Here is a 24,256-nt window from a genome sequence, read left to right on the forward strand (position 1 = left end):
TATATATAATATATATATATATATATATATGTTTTTTAAAGTGTTGTATGCATCTCAGCCTAATTGAGGGCCATCCCCCATGTCAATCCTGATGGGAGAAAAACACATTTTCGACAATGGAGCTGTGTAAGTTTACACAAGCTGACAGGAGACATGACATATGAGTCTGAAGTGTCCAGAAGTACATGCATGCAACAGTATGTATGTATGCATGTATGTGTCTGTATGCATATGTGCGTATGACAAAAAAGGACAAAATGAAGTTTTTTCATTTTTATTTTCACCATACTGGATTGGAGAGGAATATAATGGGAGTCAATGAAATGAATGTAATGTCCTCACTTATCTAGTAAAGTGAACATGTGTGTTTGTTCTTGTTTCAGCAGGGTCCCCTGTTTGAGTGTGATTTTCCCTTGGCATACAGTGCCACCAGGTGGCCAAATGCAATTAATGCATACCTCTTGAAAGAACCCAAAACGGATCAACTGTTTGTACTGCATTACAAACAAACAAATACAATTGAACTTGCCTTTGAAATTCCTATGAAAGACTCCAAGAGGACACAATTCAAATCAAGAGAGACAAAGCTGCTTTTTATTTCATTTGATTGTTTTCTCATCCTATTATTTCCCACGGCATGCACGGTGCTGTGACTGGTGCATCACAGATAGGGTGACAGCAGGTCCTCGCTTGTCCTACTTTTCCCTGCAGGGAAATTGTTTTTTTTTTATTTTATTTCATTCTATTTCCTTCATCTAATCCACGGGGCATGGCGACATGCTAAATGATTGAGATTAAGCCAGCCAACTCACAGATTCCCCAATTCTTTTGTAAGCCCGTTTCCAGCAACCTCAGGGCGGCGATTTGTGTGGATGTAGGGGACAGGGTGCAGGGGGCAGATGGCAACGTTTAGGATAAAGACAGATGTATCCCTGTGGTGTCTCTGATTCATTCAAGCAGTTTTTAGTTGACAGCAGATTAAGATGTGCAGCAATCTGTTTAAATCGCTCTGCTTTTAAGTGTGAAACTGAAGATGCAGGTGGGCTAGTGCTTTGCAGGCTCTGCCATGCTGCATTGGAGCAGGAAAGCTTGAAGGCTGTTTTGCATTCTCTGAATAAAAAACAAGAAGACCAAAGTAACAGCAGAGCGGTGGCATCAACTGGTAAGCTCGCAACACAAATAAATCAAAAACGAGAGGCAGGAGAAATCCCTCATCTAGCTTCAAACGCTTAAACTCGGCCAATACCAGGGGAGGCAGGGCTAGTGTTTTATCTCTGGAGGCTTGGGTTTGAGTTCAATTCAATAAAAATCTCACAATTTGGCACAAATGGCTGCTTGAGAGAAGCCAAGGACTGCATGGCAGGCAGGGGCTGTTCAGGTCAGGGTTGAGGTGTGCAATAAGATTTAAATTTGGAGGAATTCCATATCATAGGTATTACGGATTCTGTATCAGTGCCACATAACCAGCATTTATTTGAATTTAAGCCACAAGTATCCATTCTTTTAGGGGTATAGATGCTGTATTTTTAAAAAGCATCTAATTATTCTCCTCGCTGCCTGCCAAAAACACAGCTTAGCTGCTCCAGCTAACAGAACAGGAGCAGATGAGCTCCCTGGCCACGTGTAATTACACACAAACTACTGCCTTGATTGTGAACTGTGACCTATGACACACTGGACTGCTGGAAGCGGTTTTCATGACTGAAAAAAACCCATATTTCTGGTACAGGTATACATATTGTGGTAAAGAAGTGGGAGAATGTGTGCAGCAAAGCAGAGGCCTCTTCACATGGGTCCGTGTGTGTGGTTGCCTGGTGATGGAAATTGTTTAATTGCTTAATTGAGTGATTTAAGTGTGATTGGATGTGTCCAGATGGGAACTGAATGATTAAACTGTCAATCCACAGCATCTTTGTTTTGTAGTGTATTTTGTAATTCATTTTCTGTAACGTCGCGAGAAGCGGGTTTGTCCGCCATTTTGCTCTGTTGTATGATGATGTCATTTGAGGAAGTTTGTAAAAAAAACTATAGGATTGTAAGCAGCATCACAGGGGCAATAGTTTGATCTATTTTTTTGATCATGTGGTTTTAACCAATCACATGCCAGAATTTCTAATGACTGAATCATATACAGATAGGTATGTATACTGTATAGCCATTTTACCAAAAAGAGACTGAAACTGGTGTCCCAGAGAAATAATAAACCAGATGCAAATTCTTAATTAATAATCAAGTTCCTCCTTTATTTTTTTAAGACATTGATAATCATTATCCTCCTTTATGTAATAATTATATATATATATATATATATATATATATATATATATATATATATATATATATATCATATCTCTAACATCGGCGTTAAGTCGTTCCCCGTATCAAACCAGATACAAAAACTTCAGTTCACCAAAATTGGCATTAGTGTACGGGCTTAAAGATTAACTGACTGAAGTAATGTCTATCCATACATATGACATAGATCGCTAAAATGGTTGTTTCTCTACTTTGACCACAGGGGCGTGCTTTATTAGTAGGTCTACGTTTAAAGTTACCTATTTAGTCCGTACGAGGAGGAAAACATTACACTAAGTTCATATTATATTATAATATATGAAACTATTATCGATATCATTGTAGAGGGTAAAAATAATAGCTGAATTTCACGCTGCATTGACTTGAGATTTCTGAGATAAGTTCTGGTGTCTCTGACGGCTCGTGGGAGGGACATGTCGCCTTGACTGCGTTATCTCGAAACGTTAGCTAAGTTTAGGATAGGCGCACATGCCTTGAGGTCAACTAGATATAATAATATATCTTATGGAAATCCTAGATAATAATAAGTTCTATAATTTTCTCTATTAATTGGAAGTAAATTGAACCCAAGATTATTCAAGACCAAATCAGGAACAAGCCTGGAGAACGCGTTATCATCAAATCCCTATACCGCTGTACCAACTCCAGTTGATAATAATCCTCTTGAACTGTATCACTGTGTTGGGCTGCTGCCTCTTTGAGACTTGCTTGCCTTTTGCATCTCAACTAAAGGAATAGGAAACAAGAGGAGCATGTGCATGTCTGTTCCCACTCCAAGAGGCTAGGGGGTCATCCTTTACACTTCAAAGGGAGACTCCAGAATAGAAAAGTAATTAAGAAAACTTGTTAAAAGTGAAGCAGCTTGGCTTAGATTAGGTGTCTAAACAGTGCTAAGGTCTCGATGGTCCACTTTCCAGAAACTGCCTCTAGCTCAATAAAAAGGTGTATCTAGGAAAAAAAACACATTTCTTTTTATCTGAATGGCGCAAGAGTATGAAATTGACTTTATGAATTAACCCTTTTACACCTCCATGACCTCCATGAGACAGGCAAAACAATTGCATGATCAGTTTCTGCATTTACAGCAAAGTGTTGCCACATTAGAATTTTTTTAACTGCTCCCTTATCTTTTTAGAATGTTTCAAATTATGCATATTGCAATTACTCATATACTGTTTTTATTTTCTGTGCTGCTCTTCTGTTCCAGTTGGCTGCCATAACCACAGTCTAGCTCAGCCATAATTTAAAAAAAACAAAAAAAAAACAGTGCCATCTAATGGACACAAAGGATCAAATTTCTAGTGATAGCAAAACAAGTGCACTAGATGGTGCTGTTTCTTTTGTTTATAGAATGATTTACCGAGAATGATTGCAAACATGGCGAGAATGTGAGGGGATGATAAACTGTGGAATTTAAAGCTACTTTGTATTTATGCAATGGAAGAGATAATTACACTGACACAAACTATACTGTATTTACATACATAGTTACATGTTTATAATCTAAATATTTAAGTGCAAAACAAATCTATCCAGTTTTATCACTGTTTTTGCAGGTGGTTATAAGGGGTAGAATGACTGCTAATTTGACAGACGAACAGCTGAGGTATAAATAATCGAATGGGTCGCCACAAACAATAACTCATGCTCTTTTTGTAAACGTACTGTTTGCACGATATTTAATAAATTACTATGACTTTTTTAATGAATGTCATTTGCACATTAACAGATTGCACAACTGCGCTGAAACCATTCCTCTGAATCTGCAAGCTTCACAATTAGACTACTACACTGGTACACCTAGGTATTATCACACTGTTAAAAAGCTCTGCGAACAAACTTCCATCACATATTCCTCTACTAGCTGTGGACTGCCTTCAAGGGTTTAGATGGACCACTGTTCTAATACCCCCAGCACTGTAGATGCTTTTCATGCTGTGCATCGAACCTCTGGTGACTGGTGCATTAATATACATTGCACTGTCTTCCCCTCTCCCTGCACTGATCCCAGAAAAAAAGGGGTGTTCCTGTCTGCTCATCCTGCTGTAATTAGGTCTAATTACGATTGATATGCAAAAAAAGAGTTGAACCGTTTAGTAGTAAAAGATGAATTACACACCTGATTACAGAAGCAAGTGACTGTCAGCAGTCTTCATGTTAATTCGGCTTAATTGTTTGTGATGCAGCGTGGCGAAAGGCATATTTGAGGCCCATTGTGTAAAAATACTCTTATCATGTGAACACCCACCCTTAGTCTTCAATGATAGTGTTTCAGCCAGATCAAAGCTCTTCAGATTGATTGAGATCTTCGTTAACAGTTTAAGAATTATGAAGCCTATGGGCTTCCACATATATATGGAATTTATTTTCACTATATAATGAATAACATATAAAGGGTAGAAATTATAAAATGGTTACTGCCTAACCTTACAATAATGATCTCATGATCACAGTAGTAACTTCTACAGTGTTGTTTCCAAACAATTGCTCAGTAATATTAAGACGTTTGCCTTGCAAAAAGTGTTTACTCCAATTAACTATTTCTCAACATCCTGGCCCTGTACAAACATCTTATTGATAATACCATGTGTGGCAAGTGTTTTGAGACACTGTGACATTTAAAAAATAAATTAGTCCATTGTGTGTCGCAGCAATGGAATTCGAAATAGGAATTGCTACTGGGTCAATAAATCATTTCCTTTGTAGTTTGTGTTACAACAGAATGGCCTTCCCTAATTAGCTCCCATCTCCCCCTAATGGTGGTTAACGGTACTGACTACACTGATGCCATCCCCCCCTAATGGCGGAATATGGTACTGATGATGCCATGATGACAAGCATGGGATTACGTATAGGAATATTTGCCTGGTTTTCAATCTCACACTATCAATTTCATGGCATCAGTTACAAAGCTGTTCCAGACAACAGAATATACATCTCTTTTAGCAGAAGTGTGCTAAAATATGTGATCTTTAATTAACAGCTATTTAAAAACAAATAATTCTACTTCACCCAGAGGCAGTGTAGAACAGACATTCCTATCCACATACATTAACTCGTCCCATATAAACCTGCTTTTATTGCATCAACTAAATCCAATATTTTTTCCAATGGAAGTCATTATTCACTGCAGTCCTTTAAAGAATCTCTTCTCAAATACCCCTATCATTCATCTCACATTTCATGTCCATTACCACTGGTACCTCAACCCCATTCATCACTATGAGAAAGTCATGTCAAATAATATTTGTTTTCCAATTCCCAATGTATTAGCACATAAACTAAACCATCAGGGGACTAGGATGTACTGTTGCATATATTTTTCATAACCAACAATGCCAACCTATGCATATTGTAATAAAAAAAAATGTATACAATACATTGCAGCCATTGTAATTTGCCGAAAATGAAGACAGTTAGTCACAATCAGCTGTCCAGGATATAAGCCACGGTCCTAAATTTGTTTCTGTATTCAATCCATGAATGAAAATAGTTTGAGTAAAACATTTGTGGTATGAAGGGACTACAGAGTCCTATGCGGTTAGCTGTTAAGAGATCTGTGTTTTAAATAAGATTGGTTCGATAGTGGCGAATCTGCTAGTCTGGGCATCTATCCAAGGCTGCAACAGGAAAACAGGAGAGCTGTGGCACATGTGCGGCCTACGTAAATCTGGCGACTACCAGAGAAGATGACGGCTGCAGAGGGTTATGAATTCTGAAAGTATGATAAACCCAAAGCGTTGCGAGGAATGGCCACTTCACTAAGAAAATGCAACCTGCGTAATTTACTGGGGGGGGGGATTATTCCCCACATGTGGATTAGCGGCGGTTCATCTGGGATGAATATTTCTGCACTGACAAAATAGTAACAATACAATCGAAAGCGCTGCAGTATTTAATTCAGGCGACTCAGTGAAGACAGAGCTGAAACAGATTCAATATTTTAATGATTATTAAACCCATGTAACATTTATGCAAGGTTTTGTAGCTGGAAAGTTTTCAAGTTAACATGGCACACACCCCACACCTAACAAACAAATTAAAACAGCAATCTTCCTTAGACACACGCACACCCAATGAGCTGCCTTATCTAACTTGCCCAAGTCCTGTCCTAGTGCCTGGCCACTTCATTAGGACCTGTATCTTATATTACACAACCATGCCATTTGTGATTGGAAGCAGTTTGAAATCCTTACCTCTAGAGAGAGCAGAGAGGTCCCTGCATAATCCAATCTGCTGCTTAACAAGTTCAAACCTTATTGGCACATAAAATCGTTAATAAACTGCTATGAGATTGATCAGATCCTTCCAAGACACCAATGTTATTAACTATGTGTGAGATTAATCTACCAGATTTATTAAAAACTGCACTGAAAAATAAGGTCTATAGAGGCTTCATCTTAAATCTAATCGTTGATTCTCATAGGATTTTTAGGTAGCGCTTGATGCCACCTGCTGATCGAAAACTGTAATCACGCTTTTTGTCCAATAGTTACCTTGTTATGAAATCTGGTTGCATAGGGTGGTAAATATGTCTTGCTCATATTTTAAATGTAAATTGTAAAGTGGACTGGACTTTTAGGTTTTTATACTAGTCTTCATATAGTGCAATTCTTGTTATCTCCATCCAAGACCAGATTCTAAGTCGCTGCTGTTTTAACCAATACAATGTGTCACAGAAGCAACAATTTAGAGAATACAAATAAAAAGGGGGCCATCTAGCGGTAGTCAGAGGTACTACAACGTATTGCTCCCATTCTGTCCTGCACACAACTTAGCTGTTTTATAAAAGGGAACTTATATTGAAGTACTTGTAATTTAGAAGCAGCTAGTATAGAAATACAGCCCTGGGAAATGTATCACAATAAAAACCTAACCAAATCAATTCTTAAACAAAAAAGAAATGTCACAGATATTTTATAAAATTATTTGTTTACGTCAGGATTTGTATGTAAAATATTTTTTTTAAAACCCAGTTTCAATGATTTACCCCATTCGAATGTTATCTTAGAATCAACTGTACCATTAGTGATGATTATAATTATTAAATTGATTACTGAACTGTGTCAAATTTAAAACATTAAAAATATATATTAATGATCACAAAGAAGAAGGTTACAATGTTCAAAACAGGAAGATTTCAGGAGAAAATCTCGCATTGCCTTCCATTTTGGTTTAAACACACTGCAAGTAATTACACAACATCTATCTGGCCACTACGGTTTTTTTTTCAGTGGCAGATTTGAGTGGAAAACAAATTGGGCAAAAGAAATTAAAATTTCAACTGCACTCAAGTGCAACGAGAGATGTAGTATAATTTTTTTTTTTTTTGGTCAGAAAGCTAAAAAGTGCGAGTGGCAGCATTCATGCAGTTTTGAAGCTTAATGAAAACAGCTATAACTTACTGCCTATTATAACATCATCACCATTGACTTTAAAATAAATAGAAAGGACATGTCAAAATTGAAATTGCATTGAAAACTGTCACATAAGAACACACACAACAGACCTCAACAGGTATAGGGCTAGCTGGTATCAAACCATGTGATCTACAGCACAGGTACCAGGATGTACCGGTTCACAGCAGGAACGGAAATAAGACTCCTACTGCATAGCAGTTTCACCCATACCAGGTTTTAATACATGATTGATTAGCCACGGTATACAGGTAACATGCTCAGTAAACTCATAGTAAAACCAGGAATGGATCAAAGTGCTAAGCAATGGGAGTCTTATTTTCATCCTTGTACAGTATTGTATTTTAAATATGTGCATATTCATTTTTGGACACTATTATAAATATATTTTGAAATTTAAATTTGTTAAAAATAAAAAACAAATTGCATCCTTATATTACCCGCACGCCCATATGTGCGCCTTGCTCTCTGTCTAAATCGGTCAGTAGATCTTCAAACTTATTCTGGCAGTAGTCACTATAGTCGAATTCGTCAATCCGGAAGTCGACTCCTTTCCACTGCTTGTAGGAAGATGTGCGACTGGGCGTTTCGATCACAAAGTTTTTGATGGAGAGCATGGGCAGGGTCACGGCCTTGTAGATCATCTCCACCCCCCATTCCTGTATTGGAGAGAGAAACATAAACATCCACATTCTAACACTGGACTTCGAACCAAGAGCATCTTCTGATCTAGAAGTTAAGCAGTTCTCCCCACAGAATCAATGCTGAAGTCAGGTTCCCCAGCCAACTTTCAAAGTGCAATACTAGGGAGATGAGTATCTGGTGATTATTTATGATGAAGGACAAATTGTCAATCATCAGTTGACAGAAAATGTCAAGGTCTTATTGACACGCATCCGTACATAAATCTCCTAAGGGATTATTTTGGCTGTACTGTGAAGACGTTGGGATTGATTTTGCATGACTGAAAAACTTGCCAAGCCCAAAACATGTATTTATTTATTTAAAAAAAAAAAAAATGGTTTGCTCGAGCTGAAGATCTTTTATTTTCTTTGCTTGTTCTGCAAAATCTTAGCTAGGTCCTAGTGCTTGAAAACGAGATCATATTAAAACTCACCTGACCGCTGTCCTTTCCCCTTATTTTGCATCCAGGTTCCCGAGTCCTCAAATTTGTTACCAAAATCTTTTCTATCTAATTTGTAGTAAACCCTGGGCTAAAACAAATTAAGAAAATTAAGTTCATCTCCAGTCTTATTTTGCACGTTATATGCTCACCTCCATGAAATTAGCACCCAGACTAAACTTTGCACTTGTATGCTGCCTAGATCAGATGGGGTCCTATTGCCTGTGGTAAGTGAATGAGTCTTCCTTTTCACCATCACATGTGGATTATTTGTCATCAATCAGAAATGTTCCGAATTTCACCCTGTTGACCCTGCTGGGTTTCAGCTGTCGAAATTCATTTGACAAGCAACTGCATTGTTAACAACAGCCTATCGCTTTTAAACAGCCAATCAGAGGTGCCAAGGAGGGCACCACCGTGCAATGGCTCTGTGACTGATCACAGTATAGGTGCCGGCTCAACCTTATTAGGGCTGCGCTGCCCTCATGGTGTGATACTGTGTGTGTCTCTACACTCGCTCAAATTGGGGGTTGATGTTGACATGGCGAGTTCCATTTATAACCCATAGGTCACTCCCGTGACACACAGAGATGTTGAGCAGGAGCAGTGCAGAATCACCCTGGAGGGGTCGTGCATGTTCCTCTTCTCCGTCTTCTTCTGGGACAGTCTCCGTGTGATGATGGAAAATTAGTTTCCAATCAGCTTTTAAAACCTGCAATGCAGAAGTTAATTACCATGGATTTGTACTCTCTTGTAAAGGTGAGGGAAGGACAGTTTTTCTTGTTTTGAAATCAACACATTAACAAATGGATTTATTCAATACCTGCCGATAAATACTTTTCAAAGGCAGTAATGAGTAGTAGGAATACGAGTTATTACCTGTCTTACTTGATAGAGAGACATGTAGATCCCAGATGTACTCCTCCTCACCTTTTCTTTCCCCAGCAAGACTATATCCTGCTCATATTCCTGAGAGCCGAAGTTCCTGGTGACGTCAGGACAGTCGCCGTGGATCCTTCTCATGAGCTCCTTCACCTTGTCTCCAATTCTTGACCTACTGCTTTGTTACACATTGCACCCAACACACTGATAGTAACCATGGCGAAAGCATTCAGTAGTACAACATTGCTCTTTAAGCCTGATATCTGCTATTAGCTGCTGTGTTGCTGCTACTATTTCACGTATTATGTTACTATCATGTATTCTGCACTTTCCACTGTATTTAATGTACTATTTCATGTATTATGCACTTTCCTCTGTATTTGATGTATTAAGGATTTTCTTGTTGTTACTGCATCTTGTAAAGCGCTTTGTGATGGTGGTCTTCTATGAAACAGATTGCTTGATTGATTGATATTGACACTTCTAGTTTCAAATTGCCCAGACTGGGATTCCCCTTAGAAGCACCCTACAGCACATTTGATAATGAAAAAGAATCTGATCGCCAGACTACTGTACTTAGAGAAGTCCCTGGTTCACATTCACAACACGCAAAACTGTTTCACAAATGTAAATGAATGCAATTCCTCTGGATACTAAGAGCATAAAACAGATCCAAAATAAAACACTAGTAATTTCCCCATGGCTAAAACTGATCTATAATAAAATACATCAGTCATGCTTTTTAAACTTTAATGATTGGAAGCAGTTCCTTCAGGGACTCATAAGAAATACTGCCAGCCCCCACAGGTGAAATGCAAATTTACTATGAAAGAGCAGATGAATGCAGGTGGTGTTAAATATCTAGTTGGACTATTGTTCATCATTGTCTTCTGTGATGATACTGGCTCGAATTAAAATCATTGTGTGCTTTGCAGTGTTTATAATTCAAAAATACAAGAACTGTCAGCAACCGCCTGCAACACAGGGAAAATGCACTTGAATTTAGATTTGCTACTTTAATACCACCTGTAGTGTTTCAGGGTCTTGCTCTGTAAGCATGTTTCTGCATTTTGAATAACTTTGTATCACTGAATACAAATGTAAAGATATTTATTTTTCATTTGGCAGCATAATAAAATTTATGGGGGGGAGAAAAAGAGACATAAATATAGATGCTAGTGTACAAATACCCACATGCCAAAGTGAACCAACTTGCATGTTCCTACAATTCTGCAACGTAAATTTGAGCTTGATCAATTGTCAAATTATTTTCGCTCAAATAACAGTTTTGACTGGTTACTTTACAACGGCACGCAGGCATCCAAAGTAACTTAAAAACTTTGAATGTTCAATGCTTACCAGAGGACATGTGGGTTTGTTCACTTTGGTAAGTGGGCATCCAACATATAAAACACACATTACTTGGTAATACAATATTTATCCCCATCGCGCATGGTGAGCAATAACAGCACAAGGTTTGCGTTACGTGCTATTCAAGACACAGTTGTATTTCACAGTACAAGCACATGCAAAGGATGTTTAAGTTGGAGCCTTATCCAGATGTGCAACACAACATAGGTCTATACCAATGGCTGAAAATACAAACGGCAACCCCTAGTCAAAGAACGGCATCTCCATGCTACGAAAGTGCAAAAATACTTTGACCTGCAGTATGTATGTACTGAACTCTGCACTGGGAGAAACTGTATACATGTCGTTTCTTTGTTCTAAAAGGTAGCTTACTCCAGAATACAGATATAAAAGGGCTTTAGATTCTGTAAACTTACTAAAAAGAGGTGTATGCAAATTTTTTTGCAGAAGAAAAAAAAACGTGTTGAAACAAAAAATTGCACTATAGGGGATTATTTAAGGACTAGGAATGGCAGCCAACTGTCCTGTAACAATAGCCATCCCATTCGACTGTTTAATCACAGTATTTATCAAGTTTTTAAGCTGTCAGTATTTGCATTAAATATTATGGTTTTGTGTTACACTTAATATAATTTAGAAGTAGCGTGGTTAAGTAGAACATTTTTTATTTTTTTATTAATCTTCACATCGGAAAGAAAATGCCACTGCTATTTCATTATTATGCTTTGTTACTTCAACAATTTTGTCTTGAGTGGTTTACAAGTACACATTTTATCCCCTTAGTGGTGTCCAACCTCATATGTTAGTTATTGTAACCCATTAAAAACAATAAAAATAAATAAATCACTAAACCTACAAAGTGTTATTCAAAGAGTTTTTGGAATGGCTACAGGATAGCTATCTCTGATCCCTCTAGATTGCTTGTTATGGAGGTGTCATCTACCACAACCAAACTACGGGAATGTACAAGGGTCAGACCCAAACTCCTCCACAATGTTTGTTGTGTGGGGGTGTGTGTGTGTGTGTATAAAGAGTTTTCAATTTGAATTGGCTTGACATGTCAATGCCAGCAAATCCTGTCATTTTAGCACAAAAATCTTGTTACCTTTTATTTTCTTTAACACTGGCCAGTGGTACCTTTTTTGTCAAAACTTCAATAAAATTACAATAAATCCGTGATCTACTGTACTAAACTACAATCTCTTGTAATGCATGTGAAATACGTACATGTGTAGGTATCTATCCATGTCCCAGAATGTAATTATTTTAATATTTAAGGAGCAAAACGTACAGAAACCAGCACTTTAATTATATGATAAAGACTTTAATAACCCTGTACAATAAAAAAGGCTGCACAACAACAAAGACACCCATATTTCCTGTTTCAAGTAATGCCCTGGGCTCTTGTTGAATGAACTACTTAACAACCCCCAGCTTGTCAAACCGAACAGTGTTTAATGCAGCGTTATCACAGCTTATAAATAGCAGAGCACTCCACAACTGCACTTCTGAAATGCCAGAGCAGACAAAAGCAAAAGGCCCGAAGAGAGGAGTGCCAAACATGTCAAAACTCACTGGAGCTTTTGCAAAACATGTGCCTACAGTATATCAATAAGAAAATGCACAGCAAACGCCAGCAAAAACACAGTGATGTCATAGGGGTAACAATTCTTCATGCGCTCTGTACTAGTTGGCAGAATTCCCTGCAGTAGCGGCTGCAGGATTTAATTCCTGGCTGGGCCGCAAATTTTCATAGACGGGCCGTTTCTCACTTAATGAGGTAAACGTAATTACTAATAGAAGTATAATATTAACATAAGAACCTATGCAATAGTCAGCGTGCCCGCAAACAGTCAAGTAAGATCAATTTATGCCTGTGCCCAAATTATTTTGAGAACCACTGCTCTATACTGTCAGAAATAGCACCATACTCTCCAAGAACGCACACTCTACCAAAACATTGACAGTCGGAAATCCTATTTACCACCAACAAGCACAGCAGCACAAACTCTGTAACGTTACCGAGCTACAAGTCACTACCATACAAAATTTCCGACAAAAGCTCTCAAATGTGTATTCGACTTCCCAAAATAAGCTTAAATTTAAAAAGCTCCCATACAGTGACTAAAAATGAATGTTAACACTTCCCCTTGTGCTTTATAAGCGTCAGTTATATGGGAACAAAAACAAAACAGGAACAGAGGCATGAGTTGAGCATAACATACAGTATATCTCAGCTGCATCAGTCAACTGGATTCAAAATTGATAAAATTAAATGCAGGTACTTACATTACTGGCGCATTTGTTGATTCGTCGGTTCTAAACGTGTCAGGACACTGCTAATGCGTAAGACACAAATATAGATATGGTTTACTGCAAAGTTAGCTAAACGTTCTGTATTATATTTCGTAGCAGACGCCCTTATTCAGGGCGACTTACAATTGTTACAAGATATCACATTTTTTTTACATACAATTCCCCATTTATACAGTTGGGTTTTTACTGGAGCAATCTAGGTAAAGCACCTTGCTCAAGGGTACAACAGCAGTGTCCTTCAACCCTCCAGTTAGGAGTCCAGAGCCCTAACTACTACGCCACACTGCTGCCCTGTGTAGGTAATTAGACAGCTAATTGCAAATGTACAGAATAACTAAACAGCAGCTGCACAAGCTGGTTGCTTGCGTGCCTTGCAATGAAAGAAAAGTTCCTGTATGTATGCTGTCGATGCGCTGTAATTTCGATACTATAGTATTGAAGACGTAACATCTCATATCTCAGCCGTCCAATCACCAATCTGTTTTTTTTCATAACCATGACAACGGTACTGTTGTAGGTGGGATGGATATATACTTTTGAACCACAAGGATGAGATAGACTTGCTGCAGCAGATTACATTCTGATACGGTTTGGTATGAAATGTTTTTAATTGTCAATCGCTAAATAACTGTGTGGGCCCATGAGCAAAATGGGTGGGCCCAGGCTCAAGCATAACGCCACCCCCGATTCCCTGTGGAGCGCTGCACTCAAAGGAGAAACGTGCAAACAGTCACCCTCCAGATTCAAAAAGTCCATTTGACGACCCATCGAAAAAGTACATCTCCAAATACAACGCAAGTTCCATGCATTTACAGGTTTTTTTTTTTCCTTCTCCCTTCACTTATCGATATGGCCACCTTCTTTCAGTTTGAAGTAGAAGAACTTTTCCAAAGTGTTGGCACACTTGCAGTACTCGCTGTCAGGTGGGTTGTACTCTCGACAGTTGGAGATGATGCGCTGCAGATCCGCGATGAACAGCTTCTTGGTCACGTAGTACCGGTTCTTGAGTCGCTCAGTCATCGTCTTCAGATCTGTATGAAAAAGGGCAGGCAGAGATTCGTGCAATCGGTTTATTATAAACATTATACCCACCTGAAAACAACGGGACAGATCGAGTACGTATGAAGGAGATCTTACCGATCGGAAACCGGATTATCTCGTAATAGTCTGGGGCTTCTGCCTTCTTTACTGGTTCCGTGAACGGCCAAGCATTAGGATGGGTCTACCCAAAATAAATAAAAACACCTTGTCACCCAAGGACCTTTCTTTGCAAAAATAAGCCATTTGGTGCATAGTCATGCCTTGACATTTCACAGCACTAGACCCCTTCGTCCAACATAACATCTCCTTTCCCATGGTCTAATGTGCTTTCTCCCAGCATATAAATTCTGAACGCAAGTCAATATGGAGCTGGTATTCAGTTTATCAATAATGTCCTCAAAATGACATCACGTCTCGTGTAGAAAATGCTTGGACAGAAATATTACCTTTGGCAATTGATTTGTCTGTTTGTACTTTTACAATGCCTGCTAAAGTGTATTATTAATTTTCAAAAAGAAAATTATACTAAGACTACATAGTTTAATAGAAATACACACACAGGGCAGAATACGTTTAATTGGCTCATTGCTTTACAGTACCTACCTTGATCTGCGCCAGCAGGTTTTTCAATGTGTTGTACAGCAAGTCTGGATCCTTCAACTCTTTACTGTATTAATAAAACAAATAAATAATACAAAATAGTAAGTGTGGTTGAAGCTTCACCTGCTCTTTAAATTTCGGAACAAGTGCACACAAGCATTTGGGAAAGGGCAGCACAGTACATTTTTACACTATCAAAGACCTCTGTAAGGACTCTAAAGTAGACTGCCTATTAACTTGTACAGCTGTAGACTGAATTGTAAAGACTATATCTCAGGGAAAACGATTTGCTTACCTTTTCTCCTTTCCAATAGGTTTCCATCCAGACTCTCCTGGAATTCAAACAAAGCTGTGTGATTGTGTGCATTAGGGCAGAAATTACTTGGGTTCTTTTAAAAGACTGCAGCACTTGAAACACCATTCCAGTGCTGAGGACTAAAACTTGCAGCTGGGAGTATTGGACTATTTTACCAATGCATATCATTAAGAAGGAGAGTCAAATAAAAAAAATAAAATGTACTAGACACATCACACATTTAAAAAAATAAGAGTTTAATACTTGATAACTGTTGACAACTCAAAAGCATGAAATTAAATGGTACTACCCCCACTTCCTGTTGCAAGACCACATCAATAAACCAAGGTACAGTATACTGAATCCATTCCTTACTTATACCAGGTATACTTTCTACGGGAATCTGTCTCACACCTTCCTTGAAGCAAGTCAGACCGGGATAAACCTTACGAATCTGCGTTTGTTTTCTTTCTATCAGTTTCTTGATGATCTGTAAAACAAGGGGTGGGGGGGGGGTCTGCTTAATTACATCTCTTCAAAAGCACAGACAATTGGGTATGCAAAACATTATCTTTCTGCCTAAATCCACATGACTGGGATAACCACTGCATTTAAAATAGTTGTTCTGACTGATGTGTCAATACCAGACCTCTTTTTGCTTTTTGATGATGTGCGAGAGTTCCGTGTATGGAATCCTCGGATTCAGCTCACATTCCATCAGGGTGGCACCTTCGTAGTCCTTAATGTACCCCAGATAGCGACTTTTTGGAACTTTTATATCTTTTGAAAACCCCTAAAAATAAAAAGGAAGAATGTGATTATTTTTGCAAGACAATCAAACCTATACCAACATGAGCTTGAGATATCGACTGATGATTTAAAACCAATGTTAAAAAAACAATTTGGTACCACTGTATTTTTACATCACAGAACAAAAGCCACGTAGCTCCTTGGGTTTAAGACACAGCTTCACACATCCCTATAAAGCACAGAAGCATCGCTCTAATTGCAGAGGGCAAGAGGAAAGGAGAACAGGGTTTTACTTGCAGAGATGCTGTACCTGTTTTTTGAAATATCCAATAGCGTATTCATCAGCGTACGTGAGGAAATACAAAATGCTGTGTTTTATGTGATACTCCTTCAGATGGTTCATCAAATGAGTGCCGTACCCCTGAAATGACAAGCACGATGCATCACTTCAAGGCTGCATGTCTGCGCTGTGAACTGCTTCCTCTCTGCTCGAGTCTCTTACCTTGACTTGTTCATTTGAAGTTACAGCACAGAACACAATCTCCGTGAAACCTTGAGTGGGGAACATTCGGAAACAGATCCCTCCAATCACACGGCCGTCTTTAATCAACGCCAGCGTTTTGTGTTTCCTGCGAATTGTAATATTAGAAGATAAGATACCAACCACCAGATTTTTGCTGTGCTCCACATTATCACAATAAGCAAAAAGTAATGTTCAGAATGCCACCCAGAACTAAAACGTCATTCATATATAGCTATACAACCAGTTTTTCATTGTCACATACACAGCCCCAACAGATAACATGATCCATACTGAATTCAGAAATATTTAAAAATGATATAGTTGATGTTTATTCAAGCTGCTTTGCATGATTTAGTTTACAAGCAGATCCATCCAGGCACTGCAGTACTTACGGGTCGAAAACAAGCCTGGTGATGTACTCTTTAGGCATTCTCGGGAGCTGATGGGAGAAGACATTCTGCAAACCGACTAGCCACATCAGGATCCTTTTATTTGATTTCTGAGACAGCGAGTTTCCTATCACGTGGAATTCGATTATCCCTCTCCTCTCTTCGAGACGAGCAGTTTCATCTCTTGCTGCATTCGCAGACAATAAGCTTGTCTTTAGGACACAAAACACACAAACATTAGCCAAATGTGGGACAACCTTCAGGAAAAGGGCTTGAAACCAGGAGGTTCCCGGCTCAAAACGAAGCTCAGCCACTGACTCACTGTGTGTGACCCCGAACAAGTCAGTGAACCTCCTTGTGCTCTGTCCTTCGGATGAGATGTAAAACTAAGGTCCTATTGGAAGTGACTCTGCAGCAGCAGCTATTGCATATTTCACCCCTTAGTCTAAGTCACTTTGCATAAAAGCATCTGCTAGCTAAATATTTTATATATATATCACACACACACACACACAAACTAGTGGTGCAACAATTAAATCGATGCATCAATTACTGATCATCTGTCCTTAAATTTCCTGAGCTTCGATTACATATTGGTGAATCGATGCATCAAATTAGAATCCAGTTTGAAGTCTCGTGTTGCCGGTTTGCATTAAAACCTTGAGTGTGTGAGAAAGCGCTTCTTTTAGTGCTAGTAGATACACAACGTCAACGTGTTGCTAGGACAAACACTTTAGGTCTCTACATTCGCGTCGGACATTTCCCCGTGTAAATTTGCGAGTCTGTGCATTTTTTTGCACTAAAAAATAAAGTGACAGGAACACAGCATATCTTTTATGTTGTGCGTAATAATTTAAAGAGAACGCCAATACTAAATCTACAGACTACCTTCTTTTGTTTCAAAAGCATGTTGTGTTTGAATTTTATGGCAACATTACATACAAAGAACTGAATTTAGTACAGTAGTTCAATTTGTCAGGATTTGTGAGATTAATTAAAATGTTTTGCTTTGGGCATAAAGTGTTAACACTAACGAAAAACTATAGTTCAGATAAATATAAATGACTTCTGTTAAAATATAGTACTTTTTATTAATATTACAATGTTAAAGGACATCCGAAGAGGACACACTCTTATTTTCAGTTAGCTCAAGTCTTTTTGTTTAACTATTATGCACAACAGTGTTTTTAGTTACTGGTTCTTCTGTTAATAATCTATGCTCGATTATCGTTGATAAATGCCTATACAATAAATAGAGTATGGAATCAGGTTGCCGATTGCACCACTAATACATACACACACATAAGTTTGTTATAGCACATGGAATGAGTAATGCAAAATATGCAGCAGAGATATAAAAACAGACAGCCGGCGTAATGTTCTGAGCCTTATAATCCTTTCAAAACTAACAAACCTCAGGGCCCAGCATTGCAGCAGGGTCAGTAATCGTCATCATCACTTCGTTCACCAGCTCCATTGGAATATCCCCCATCACACGGACCCTTTTTGCATCCTCCAAGGTCAGAGTTTCAGGCAGTTTCCTTTTCTCTCCTAAATAGAGACATCAAAGCAATAAGCATCACTGTTGATGTTCAAAGAGAAAATGCATGCGTTTATATCAAGATTTTGCATAACAAATTTTTCATATATAAACGTCTCTAATGTCTCTGCTTGTGGGTTTGCTAAGAATAACCCATTTATACCTGGCACTGGTTCAGAAACCACTGCATCAAGTGTCATGGATACCAGCGAAGAGCTGCTGCTCATGCTTTTGGTGAACGAAGAGGCACTGGGAACTGCCACCGGGCTTAAAACTGCTGGAAAGAAGGCATATTCATTAAGGAACAAAAAATAAATAAATAACAAGCATATATAATAGGCACACACAACTGCTATACAGAAATTCATATACTTAAATTAAAAAAATACCTGGCTGATGTCCCAGCTGGGCTCCCTCTGCTGCAGGCATTGTGAAATCAGATTCCCAGATTGGAGAGTTCTCCCCATAAATCTCTTCTTCTAACATGGAAAGAAACCTGACACGTACACAGCTCGTTAGGAAACGCACTGCTGAAGATAAAGCACGTGTCTTGTATTCAAGAATTCATCCAATTTAAAGCTTAACATGAAAAAGTGGAGCTTTGCGTGCCAAACAAATACAGCTAAAACTGGAAATGAACGAACAAAAAAAAAAAAAATCAAGAGATCATCTTTGCTCTTGCTGTACTAACCTTTCCACTCTACAATGACAGACCAGCAACAAAACAGCTCTGCATCCTTACTTTGGGAAATGAGTGAGGATAAGAGTGCGTTTCTCCGGGACCAGCTTGTCTTTTTCCACTCTGAACTTCTCCAGCAGCTGTCTGCGGGTGACTGTGAAGATGGACTTGAGGAGGCTCCTTCCGAAGACCTGTGTGGTCTCATAGCGGGGCAGGCTGTCACAGCTCTGAGGGACGTGGCAGTAACACAGCCACCTGCAATTCAACACAGGGGAGGGAAGCTTGCGTTTCAACGGTGCTGCGGTAACTATGAGGAGGATGAAACTGTTAAGATATTGCTTAGTCCATATAAAAACGGCACACTCAAAAACAGCTGTTTGGTTTTAAACCCGAGCCCTAGCCCATTTTTTTCTTTTAATTCCAGGGTGGCGTTTTCTGGTACCTGGTGTAATTCACTTTGTAGGCTGCCACGTCATCGTTCTGGGACCGCTGGCGAAATTGCGAAGGGGTTTCCAGCTTCCAGTAATTGAGGCACAGCAGAAACATTTTTGACAGTTCGTACATTGTTTGCCTCTCTTTTGGGGGAAGGTGACTAAACTTGTACTGCACAAAGTTTAAAACTCCCTGCAAAACACAACAGATGCACGCCAAATCAGCCAAAGAACGGTAAATTGCACAACATGGTGAATCAGTGAAGGGTCCTTAAACACGGTAAAGTATAGTATATGGTTCCCTGTTGACATGGCCACGGATTAACTGAATTTGGAATGGAAATACTAAAAGAAATTTAATACATAAAATGACAAAAGTCCAATGTCTTCAATTGAACAAGGCTTCTACAGGGATGGAAATGACTCCTATTGTTGGTTTTACTATGAGTTTAAGACACACCTGAGCTTGTTAACTATACACAGGGGTTGAAACTGCTATGCAATATGAGTCTCATTTCCATCCCTGCTCTATTCCATGCAGCTCATTCAAAAAACAAAACAAACTGGCTTTCCAATTGTGGGATGATCAAAAAACAGATTGGGATTTTACCTGTTCAATGTTTGGCTTCTCGAACGGAGGGCTGCCCAGAGATCCCTCTACAACAGGACGGCTCATCTGTAGGATACATTTCCTCAGCAGCTGGAAAAAACGCAAAAAAAAGAGATGGAAGAAACATCCAACCCTCACATTATACTAAACAAACAAAAAAAGGTGAACCATCACTTGAATTTGACTTTAAAAAAAGGGCAAGAAACCAAAAAGAAAACCTGCTTTCCTTCAGTGTTTTTTCTTACCTTAAACAGGTAGAAGTAAACCTGTTTTGTGTCGGTATCTTCTTCCTTATGAACAGACATAAAGAGGTTCTCCACATCCACCACCATCCCTAGCAGCCGATTAATCTCGTCTTCGGACACATTCTCCAAGTGGGAAACGTGATCCGCTTTCGAGTCAAGAGAATGACAAAAAACGGTAAATGCTTTTTTCTTCTGTATAAGATAAACAACTAATATCCACTATTTGAAAGTTTACACTGAAGCAACTGAAGAGCTGATGAGTTCCCTCTTAAAAGCTAGGGAAAACAAGCGAATATTTGTAAAACAACAACAAAAATAATTCTTGCAAATGAATCGTTTCAAAGTTCAAATCGTGCCCAATGGGCAGCTATAAAATCTTACCTATACCGATACACAACACATGCAAAAGCATAAAAGCACATTTAAAATCAGGACTTACGTGAGGATGATACAATCATAATGAAAGACTGCGTGCAAGTCTTGCACAAAAAAAGGATGAAGGGTTATGCTTGAATGATGCAATAGGTGCATGGATCATACAAGGAATACAAAAATACGACTGACAGAGATTCAGCAAGCTTGCATGCATGAAGTCTTGCTTTAAACTTCCATTTTATAGTCGTGCATGTTTTGCTTGATCTTTGTCATTTTTTTGGTACATTCAGGAACATCCCGCAAAGTCGGTAAGATTCAATACCTAGAGTGTGTCCGCAGCTACGGCACTGCTCGCTGAGTCTCGCCGCCTGCTGCTGCAGGTCCATCCTGGGGGCTGTCGGAGGATGCGGGTTTTTCCAGCCGTTACATTTGCAGGAGTCATTGGCCTTCAGTGGGGTGGGAGCGCAATTTAACAGTTAGACATTCTGACACGCATACTTGTGACATGCAGTGCATGTTAGTTTACTTTGGCATGATTGAATTTCTCTTTCGAGGAGATTTGAGAGGGTATGTGAACAGAACTGTCTTTGTCATTTTCGGTATTGCGCTGTGATTCAGTCCGCATGCATTGTAGTCACAACTAGCCGACAAAAATGACAATATGGGTACTAACATTTGTTTAATTAAATTCCTGATCATTTTTAGATACCATGGTCTCCCATTTATCGTGCAGTACTAAAAAAAAAAACGCCTTTAACTGTGCAGTTATCTTTAAATGTCATTCATTGTTTGCTGAAAAAAAATATGCGAATTTGCATGCATATACTTTGAGACTGCAGTGCTTATGAACATAAAGAATAAAGCGTTCTTTGCAGGACGGGATGAAGAACGCCTCGCATTTCTGCCACTTATGTTTGTAATGGATTACCTTGCAGGCTGAGAACACGCCGAGTTTTTCCAGCTTCTTCGCCCTCGGGAAAACTCTGACCTGCGCCTTCTTCTGACTAGCTCTCTGCTGCTGGCTGAGACCAGGCCTGGCAGGGTCGCTATTACCTGACCCGGACCCCGAACCAGAATTCGGGTAGGACACTGTTGAATTGCCGGGCTGGGGCTGTTGAAGCCGGGGTTGTGAGGAGGCCTGCGCCGCCACGTCCGCCATAGCAACCAGGTCTTTCAGCGTATTGTCAATAAAGTTTATTGCGGACCTGCTGGCAACATGTTCTTTTAAATAAAGACTCTTGAAATGTAGTGCGCACGCGTGGCATTTGGTTATTGTAATAGCTTATGAGAGCCGAGCATTTTGAAGTAAAAAATAATTATATATATAATATACATGAAAAAGTGTTTACTCACTCTCTCTCTATATATATATATATAATAAAAATAAAATAAACACGTTTGCATGTCGATATTTGATAAGTAGCACCCAATGCATAAAGGATGTGTCTATTAAATTACTAGTTTAAATAATAATACATATTTAATGTTAGTATGTTGCAGGTCATATTAATAGGTCATAAACCCTATGAATTAATAAGTGATTTTATCACACCATGGAGTCAGGCCTAGATTATAAAGACGAACAAAAAAAAAAAAAAAAAAAACTTATTCTTAAAATACTTTCACAGAACGAGCCGCTTCTTGTAAATTTTGAACAACTACTGTATGTAAATGTACGTACGAGATAGTATGAAAAAAGTCAAGCATGTGTTTACGTCCTATGTCTTCTATATTCGTTGCTCTAAGAGATTTCATTGACGTGGAACGTCAGTCATATCAGTTGTCCACCGTCCAGGGATGGAGCAGGAGAGCAGGGCTAAGAATGGCCGAACACGACATGCGTATCCCCGGAATATACTTGACAAATAACCTTCAATAATTGGGATGTTGATCTCAAAACATTATGTACCTATTATTAATGTATGTTGCTTTCAGGGATTCTTCAAGACACGTCAAATTATTGATTTTATTCAACATGTAAAGCGCGTGCGAATTGCTGCTAAAGTAATTGAATTGTTTTGCATGCTAGTTAGTAAAAGTACACGTGTCCAGGGGCCGGAATTACTTGGTTCGTTTCCATCAGTTACAACTTTAACCACAAGAGACTTCTAAAATTCTTTAGAATTACAGAATTGCACAATTATTACCATGTAACATTTCAGGTAATCCGATTTTAAAACACGTTGAGCAGAACCTTCCAATACCCATCCCTAATAAGAAGTCCAAAACCTTTTCATTTCATCGTGGGTCATAGCCTTGATTTAAAACCAATCCCTCAATGCAGCAGGTCAACACCCTGACACACACGTGAATATAGAGAGCCAGCTCAGCCAATATCGTGGTTATTATACAATGCTAAACATGTTCACGATGTAGACAATGTATTTGATTTCTGCCTTTTATTTTCTTAGCTGAGACTTCCCTGAACAATGCTTTTGCATTTACTTTTGCAAATCCTCATTAGGATCATGCTGGTTACATCACATAGCAAAGCTGTGATTATAATTAACACTGCGTTACTATGCAGCTGCTCCAATCTTCTTAGGCTCAGTACACTTGAAACATCAGCACAGGTAGGAGTGCAAAACGAGAAGCGCCTGTAAATTAGGATTACATTGGCAATTCCAATATATCAGACATTAAACACATGCCAAATTCTGCATGTCAGTGCTCAAAATTGAGGAAGGGGGCTTATCGCTACAGTTTACCATCCAATTGAGAAACTTGTATGGACATTCATGAACTGAATGGAAATGCACACATATCTCTGCAGAGGGATATGCAGTATAGTACTCAACTGTGGATGCCATTGGATACATGCAATCACTTAAACACCTGTCTGGATGGTACAGGTTGTTCCAATTAAATTGCACATTTCTTCTTGCAAAGCATCGTGTGGAATCCCACATAGCACCATAATAAAATACAGTATTCAATCCACTCCAATCCATTTTCAAATGCAGGTAGATAATGCACGTCAATATACTCAACAACACTGCTTTAATACCTCCCTCCATATTTATTTGTAGAATTACAGACTTTTAATTTTCATTTGTATTCCCCCCTCCCATTACGACAGAATGCTAGCCCCTCAGACTAAACACATTCTTCCAAACTGCTTTTCTTCACCGTACTTACTGTACACTCAAATCTGACAGGCTGTTTGTGCTAGTCATTAATACAATTAGTGACATCACAGCATTGGTCAAAAGACTAAACAATTCATAAAAGACGTTTTTTTTTTCCTTTTCTGTGAAGTCAACTTGATTCATAGCAACAGTGCATAAAGACTGTAAAAAGTAACAAAAAAAAAAAAAAAAAGTCATGCTATTTATCACAAAATCAGATGACAC

At 38.8% G+C, this 24,256-nt stretch overlaps 1 protein-coding gene across 3 annotated transcripts; it reads right to left on the reverse strand.

The window, feature by feature from the left end:
• Positions 1-13,579: 13,579 nt before the first annotated feature.
• Positions 13,580-22,178, reverse strand: LOC121301715 (histone acetyltransferase KAT2A). Of its 3 annotated transcripts, none has more exons than XM_041231301.1 (18): positions 21,832-22,178; positions 21,226-21,349; positions 20,529-20,674; positions 20,284-20,373; positions 19,685-19,866; positions 19,306-19,497; positions 18,953-19,059; positions 18,727-18,837; positions 18,438-18,574; positions 17,027-17,235; positions 16,614-16,740; positions 16,422-16,532; positions 16,011-16,154; positions 15,737-15,851; positions 15,362-15,398; positions 15,070-15,133; positions 14,563-14,647; positions 13,580-14,456 (listed from the first exon to the last, which is right to left on the reverse strand). In XM_041231301.1, exons 1-18 carry the CDS (start codon positions 22,060-22,062, stop codon positions 14,263-14,265), a joined length of 2,406 nt encoding a protein of 801 aa, XP_041087235.1. In that variant the 5' UTR covers positions 22,063-22,178; the 3' UTR covers positions 13,580-14,262. The 3 variants fall into 3 exon arrangements, with proteins under 3 accessions (XP_041087235.1, XP_041087238.1, XP_041087234.1); XM_041231304.1 differs by having other exon boundaries at positions 15,776-15,851; positions 18,727-18,840; XM_041231300.1 differs by having other exon boundaries at positions 18,727-18,840.
• Positions 22,179-24,256: the final 2,078 nt, after the last annotated feature.

The sequence above is a fragment of the Polyodon spathula genome, chromosome 28, assembly GCF_017654505.1.
Source record: "Polyodon spathula isolate WHYD16114869_AA chromosome 28, ASM1765450v1, whole genome shotgun sequence".
In the NCBI taxonomy this organism is placed as follows: Eukaryota; Metazoa; Chordata; class Actinopteri; order Acipenseriformes; family Polyodontidae; genus Polyodon; species Polyodon spathula.